General features: G+C 40.1%; 1 protein-coding gene across 1 annotated transcript in view; it reads left to right on the top strand.

Annotated features, from left to right (window-relative positions):
- Window positions 1–913: 913 nt before the first annotated feature.
- Window positions 914–7826, top strand: part of APC7 (anaphase-promoting complex subunit 7) — a 168973-nt gene continuing 162060 nt past the window's right edge. Inside the window, exon 1 of the mRNA XM_090390334.1 lies at window positions 914–1054. Within this exon, the coding sequence (XP_090246460.1) occupies window positions 989–1054 (66 nt within the window). The 5' untranslated portion in view covers window positions 914–988. The remainder of the gene's footprint in view (window positions 1055–7826) is intronic.

Genomic DNA, 7826 nt, shown 5'->3' with positions numbered 1-7826 from the left:
TGTACCATGTAGCTAATAATAATAATAATAATAATAATAATAATAATAATAATAATAATAATAATAATAATAATAATAATTTTTGCTAAATGAGAATTTAATTTTAAATTACTGTTAGTCACACGTATATCATCATTATAAGATGTCACAGTCTGTACAATTATTTTATTTATTTATTTATATTTTTTTTTGGCTGGTGCAGCATAAGCCTCAGGCTTCCTTGCACCACATAGCTAATAATAATAATAATAATAATAATAATAATAATAATAATAATAATAATAATAATAATAATAAGACCATTCCCTTTCCCCCTTCCTCCCTCTCTCTCTGGAAGAACAACCTGCATCTTCTTCTGTTCCCATCACAATGTTCGGTCCCAGGAAGCTGTCCGCCCTTCCCCCCTCGCCCTAGTAGATAGTACAGTTAGTAGGATCGCCGTCCTCCCCACACCGGGTGGAAAAGACTGAGTTCGAATCCCTGTCGATGACGGGAGGAATTTTATGGGTGTTTTTCATAACGTGGCTGAGTTAGTCGGTCTCATGTGAGAGTTACATGGTTTTTTCTCCCGGAAACTTGGGGTTTTCGTCCAGCAAAATAGAAAATCGATCTCAGAACACACGCAATTTACTGACAATATAACGGAACAACACGGCCTTAGTTTCCAATGCTACTAAAACACAATAACAACAACAGTTGTCCACCCCTCCTCCCGATTTCGACACCTGACGAGTCATCTAGGCAGCTGCTGTGTATTATTAATACGCTTGGCAGCTTACTACAAACATGAAAAGTGTTCTTCCAAAATTCATACGGAATAATTTAGTTTTAAATTTTCTACTTTTATATCGAAATTTCGTCACTCGTTGGCGCTAGATTTTAACCTGTCTAGTGTTGGTTTGATCTGCTAACGAAGTAGTTCATCTTTTCTTGAACGTAATAATAGAAAATCGCTTCGATTTCTAATTTGCCTGCTATAGAAGTGACAATGTCTCTTTTTGATCAAGTGAAGTTACTGTATGATCACGGTCTGTACAGCAATTTGTCAGCATTGGTAAGTAGGGTGATTTTAGATCTGAGAGCGATTTGAAATCCTAAAAGGTACAAAGATGTCCGAAATCTGTCGTTTAGCTCTGCTAGTTATGATATAGCGTTGTACATTTATTGCAGTGGTCTTTAATTCGTTTTAAAGATAAAACGAAGTGATATTCACCTGATATTTTTGAAATCTGTAATTGTTATTTTCCTTTTGGGAGAGCTTAACTACATAGTTACAACTCGTGAACTATCTTCATTTGACACCTTACCAGTGGCATATCATGCTAGGGCGGAGAGGGAAGGAGAAAATGGCCTTCCAAGACTAAAGTGACGTTTTCTTTATGTAGTTATAAGAAGTTATACTTAGCTCCCAATAACAGTGGTATAGGCGAGAGCAACAGCTCTGGGAATAGCATCTGTCCATTCCGTGCTCCCTTCCAGCCATACTGCTGGAAGGGAGCACGGAATGGACGGATCCTGAGCTCAGCATCACCAGGATCCTGAGCTCAGGAGGCCCAAAAGGAAAAGAGAAACAAGCAAATTGATGTAAAAATAATTAATCTTGCACCAGGGCCCTCACTTATGATGATATGGCACTGCATCATACTCTTGATTAACCCAGTCTGAGGTGTATGATAGGTGTGGGATATTTTTTTAACATAATATATAAAAGGCATTAGAACTTAAATTAAACAATGAAAACCAACCAGGCTTATGTAGTCACTCCCCGTTCAGTTTTCATTCACGCAGGGAGGCCATTTAGATAATCTAAGTTCATGGATATATTTATGTCAGGCAATATTTCAGTTTTTCCACTAAAATTTAAATATTTCTTGACATAAACTGTTGTAGATTGTTGCTGTTTATATATGTGAAAAGTTGGTCTGAAAGGAGAAGTAAGTGAAGTAAATTAACTGACTACATTAGTGGCTTAAATGTTTCTTCTGGTAAAATTTTGCATTAAGCTGCAAAGTCAGTATATAAGCCATTCCTGTTGCATGGGGAAATATCCTTCAAGAAAACTTTTCCTTTGGTTTCTCTAAAAAAAAAAATTGGGTAATCTCAGAGTACCAATGTTTTTAAACCCAATCAATTCCTTAGATTAACCTATACATTGTATCTAAAAAATCAATTGAGAAATTTAAACTGGTACTGGGGTTCAAATGTCTGGATGTACAATTATCTTAATTTCTAAATGGGAAGCCTTCAGGGACTTAATTTTGGAGGCTACTAGGCTTTTCATTCCAACTAAGAAATACTGTTCAAGGTTTAGGCCTAAATGGATGTCAGATGAACTAATGAGGCTCGTTCAAGAGAAGAAAAATGTATGGGATGCATATAAAAGTACAGGTGACACAGAAGCCTATGGCAGGTATAAACTAGTCTGTAATCAAGTCACAAAAGAGGTTAGGCAGGCGAAGGCAAATTACGAGAAATCGTTGGCAAAGGATGCAGAGAAAAACAGCAGAGTTCTTTACTTATGTAAATTCTAGAAGGAAAGGGATGAATCAGATTGGGCCACTTAACAGAGATGGGTTGACTATTGATGATCACATTCATGTAGCTGATAAACTGAATGTGTATTTTGCATCTGCATTCACACGAGTTATTCAATGGGGAGTGCCAGGAGTTTATCAAACTCTAACAGTGAGCTAAGTGATTTTGTAATAACTGAGAGCAAAGTAGAGGGGAAATTGTTGAAGTTAAACATAAGGAAGACACCAGGGGTGGACGGGATCTATCCAGTTATATTAAAGGAGGCAGCAAAGGAAGTAAGCAAACCCTTAGCCATAATTATGAGAGCTGCCTTGGACTCTGGGGAGATCCCCATGACTAGAGGTGTGAAAATGTATCACTAATTACAAAGGGGGTTCAAAAGGTGACACAAGTAAAGACCTGTTAGTTTAACTAGTGTTCCGGGGAAAATAATGGAATCACTGGTTAAAGAATCATTGCAGGATCATCTAGACAAGACTGCAGTAACAGTTAAGACACAGGATGGGTTTGTCAAAGGGAGGTCTTGTCTGACCAATTTGATTAGTTACTATGATGTGGTCACAAAGGAACTGAATGACAAAAATAATTTTGATATCATATACTTGGATTTCAGGAAAGCTTTTGATACTGTTGCACATGGAAGACTGCTGTACAAATTGGAGATGTATGGCATTAAGGGTAAGTTACTACAATGGATAAAGGGATGATTGAGTGGGAGACGACAGAGAGTGGTAATCAATGGACACTGCTCCAAAACATCAAAGGCAGATATTGTTGGGATATCAGAGACGTGGTGTCACACAGATATAAGGGATGCAGAACTGCAATTTGGGGAGTACAACGTCTACAGAAAGGATAGACAGGATAGGAAGGGGGGAGGGATTATGCTATTAGTTAAGAAACACATAAAAACCAAGGAAGTGAAGCCAGTCGACATCGCTGGACAGTGCAGTGTTGAGTCAGTTTGGTGTGACATAACCATTGGGAGATCAAAATTGAGAGTAGGAGTGTGCTATAGGCCTAATGACTCTGCTGACTATAATAAGGAACTGTACAGGGAAATAGAGTGGGCCAGTAAATCAGAGAGTCTTATAATGGGAGATTTTAATTTCCCAGATATTGACTGGAATTTGGGGGCTGGTTACTCACACACTAGCAGGGCATTTGTGGATTTATTGGATGATTGTTTTCTACATCAGCATGTTCGGGAGGCAACTAGAGGGAGTAATACTCTTGATTTGATTATCAGCAGTGATTCTTCATGCATTAAGAATCTGCAGATAAATGAACCACTAGGTGGCAGTGATCACAGTGTGCTGAAGTGGGATTTACTCAAAGAGGTAACTACCATTAGGGGTAAAGGGAAGGGTTATTGCTTCCGTAAAGGCGACTACGTTGGACTGAGACAGTATTTAAATTCTATACAGTGGGACCAACTGATGATGTTACCAACAGCAAATTCAAAATGGGAAGCATTCAAAGAACTTATCTTGGAAGCTACTAGGCTTTACATACCAACTAAGAAATATTGTTCAAGGTTTAGGCCAAAATGGATGTCAGATGAACTAATGAGGCATATGGCAGAGAAGAAAAATGCATGGGATACTTACAAATTAACACATGACACAGAAGCCTATGATAGATACAAGTTGATATGCAACCAAGTTACAAAGGAGGTTAGGCAGGCGAAGGCAGATTACGAGAAATCCTTGGCAAGGGATGCAAAGAAAAACAGCAAAGAGTTCTTTACTTATGTAAACTCTAGAAGGAAGGGGATGAATCAGATTGGTCCACTTGATATTGATGGGTCAACTGTTGATGATCCTGCTCAGGTAGCTAACAAACTAAATGAATATTTTGCATCGACATTCACACATGAGGAGTTATTCAGCAAGGGGAATGCCAGAGGTGTATTCAACTCTAGCAGTAAGCTACAGAATCTTGAAATAACTGGGAGTAAAGTGGAGGAGAAACTGTTGAAGATAAACACAAGAAAGGCACCCGGGGTGGATGGGATCTATCCAGTTATATTAAAGGAGGCAGCAAAGGAAGTAAGCAAACCCTTAGCCATAATTATGAGAGCTTCCTTGGACTCAGGGGAGGTACCCATAGACTGGAAATGTGCAAATGTGACCCCAATTCACAAAGGAGGATCAAAGGCTGACACAAGTAATTATAGACCTGTGAGCTTAACTTCTGTTCCAGGAAAATTAATGGAGGCACTGGTTAAAGAAGCACTGCAGGATCATTTAGACAAGACTTCAATTATAGCTCAGACACAGCATGGTTTTGTTAAGGGGAAGTCTTGCCTGACCAACTTCATTGGATACTATGATGCAGTCACAAAAGAACTGGATGCAGGGAATAACTTTGATATTATATACTTTGATCTTAGACAGGCTTTTGATACTGTTGCACATGGAAGACTGCTACACAAATTGGAGCAGTGTGACATTGGAGGCAAATTGCTGCTATCAATAAAGGGATGGTTGAGGGGGGGAAGACAGAGAGTGGTAATCAATGGACACTGCTCATCGTGGACCAATGTTATTAGTGGAGTCCCTCAGGGCTCAGTGTTGGGTCCATTATTGTTTTCTGTATTTATAAATGATATTGATGATGGTATATCAAGCTTAATGTCCAAGTTTGCAGATGATACAAAGGTTGGCAGGGTTGCCAAGGACACTACTGACACTATGCTGCTGCAACAGGATCTGGAAAGGTTGAGCAGATGGGCTGAGAGGTGGCAAATGAAGTTTAACATTGACAAATGTAAAGTACTACACATGGGAAACAGCAACCCCAGAGCAACGTATCAACTCTGTGGTACTACACTGACAGTGGTAGAGAATGAAAGGGACTTGGGGGTGGTTGTGCAGGCAGATATGAAGTTCTCTGAGCAGTGCAGACGGGCTGCAAGAGTAACTCATAGAGTATTGTCAATGATATACAGGAATTTTTCCAGCAGGGATAAGGAGGTGATTATTCCATTGTATAAGGCAATGGTCAGGCCACACCTAGAGTACTGTATACAGGTCTGGAGGCCTCATTTCAAGAAGGATGTAGAGCTGCTGGAACGAGTACAGAGAAGGGCAACAAGATTAGTGAATGGAACAAAGGGGTACTCTTACGAGGAAAGGCTTAAGTTTTGCAAATTACAGTGTCTGGAGACTAGGCACCAGCGAGGTGATCTGATAGAGGTGTATAAAACCTTGAATGGTTTAAGCATGCTCAATGCTGATGGGATTCTTCCTCTAGCTCAGAAAAATCACCTGAGAGGGCATAAATTCAAATTGAGGAAAGACAGATGTAGGATAGAAGTGCGGAAATTTGCCTTTAGCCTGCGGGTGGTTGGTTGGTGGAACAGACTTCCATCCCTTGTGGTGGAGGTTGATAGCCTAAATAAGTTTAAGGCTCAGCTGGACAGGTATTTTGAACGAACAGAGGGGTGAAGTGGAAGTGGTTTTTTTTTTTTTTTGGCTGATGCTGCATAAGCTTGCTTTCTTGCATGAAATGCCTCTACTAATGCTAATGCTCTTCATGGACAAATGTTATTAGTGGAGTTCCCCAGGGTTCGGTGCTGGGCCCATTGTTTTGTATATTTATCAGTGATATTGATGAAGGTATATCAGGTTGAATGTCCAAGTTTGCAGATGATACAAAGGTTGGCAGAGTTGTTAATGACAGTAAAGACAGTGTGCTACTCCAACTGGATTTAGATAAGTTGGGCAAATGGGCTGAGAAGTGGCAACTGAAGTTTAACATTGACAAATGCAAAGTACTACATATGGGTAGCAATGAGCTGGATATCATCATTCTTCTTTGTCTTGGTGATTCCTTTTTACTTCTGACACTCTCAGGGTAACTCAGGGAATTTTTTTTTTTTGGCTGGTGCAGCACAAGCCTCAGGCTTCCTTGCACCATATGGCTAATAATAATAATAATAACCGAAGAGAAACGTACCAACCATGTGGCACCACACTCAGTGAAAGTGAGAAAGAACTGGGGGTAATTGTGCTGTTGAATATGAAGTTCGCTGAGCAGTGCAGTGGGGCTGCCAGGGCAGGTCATGGAGTCTTGTTGATATATAGAAATTTTGCTAGCAGGGACAGGGAGGTGATTATCCCATTATACAAGGCAGTGGTCAGATCACACCTAGAGTACTGTGTACAGGTCTGGAGATCTCATTTTAGGAAAGATATAGAGTTGCTAGAATGAGTACAAAGAAGGGCAACAAGGAGGTGATCTGATTGAGGTGTATAAGGCCTTGAATGGGTTGAGCAAGCTGAATGCTGATGGGATTCTTCCTTTTGCTCAGATTGAGAACCTGAGGGGGCACAGATTCAAATTGGAGAATAGATGTGTGGAAATTTGCCTTTAGCCAGCCTTTAGTTGATTGGTGGAACAGACTTCCATCTTTTGTTGTGGAAGTTGATAGCCTAAATAAATTTAAGGCTGAGCTTGGATAGGCATTTGGAACAAATGGAGGGGTGAAATGGGAAGCGTTTTTTTTTTGGCTGATGCTGCATAAGCTTGCTTTCTTGCATCGTAAACCTCTACTAATGATAATGCTTATTACCACTTTTAAAATTTCATAGAATAACTTTAAACTTCAGTTTTTCAGTATCTGTTCTGTTTTCCAATTTGTAACCCTTCACTGTTGGCTTACGGAAGAGAATGATTAGAGTAACATTGCATTTGCAGTCATCTGTTACTAACTGCAGGAGTTACATTCCTGAAATGTACCACTTTTGGCAAGACTATGAGAAATGGCGGGGGGGGGGCTATGCAGATGATCTTATTATCACCGTTACCGGCGATTCTAGGGCATGACTGGAGACTTTGGCGAATAATGCACTACAGAAGCTACAGGACTGGGCTAAACATCACAACCTCACCATCCCTGCCACCAAAACAGATTCTATTCTTCTCAAAGGAAGTCTCAATGAAGCCAGACCGCCACAGATAAAAATCAACAACAGGACCATAAAATTCTCCACTCAACTTAAGTATCTAGGAGTTATCCTTGACAGCAAACTAAATTTCCAGCCACATCTTAAATTCCTAAGAAGAAAGATACGCAATTACACCGCTCTTGTCACCAGGGTCTCCAGATGGGACTGGGGACTCAATAGGCACACTCTGTCCTTATTCTATAAAGCAGTATTTACCCCGATTATAACGTACGCAGCAGGCATCTGGTACCTGAAAGCCATCACTGTTAGCGGTAAAAGAATCCTTGACTCTCTACAAAGGAACATCCTGCTCGCTACTACCCATGCCTGCTGCAC

This window comes from Mastigoproctus giganteus, chromosome 2, assembly GCF_048544385.1.
Source record: "Mastigoproctus giganteus isolate SK-2022 chromosome 2, ASM4854438v1, whole genome shotgun sequence".
Taxonomy (NCBI): Eukaryota; Metazoa; Arthropoda; class Arachnida; order Uropygi; family Thelyphonidae; genus Mastigoproctus; species Mastigoproctus giganteus.
The sequence above is the reverse complement of the archived record's forward strand: the minus strand, read 5'-3'. Positions and strand labels throughout refer to the sequence as shown.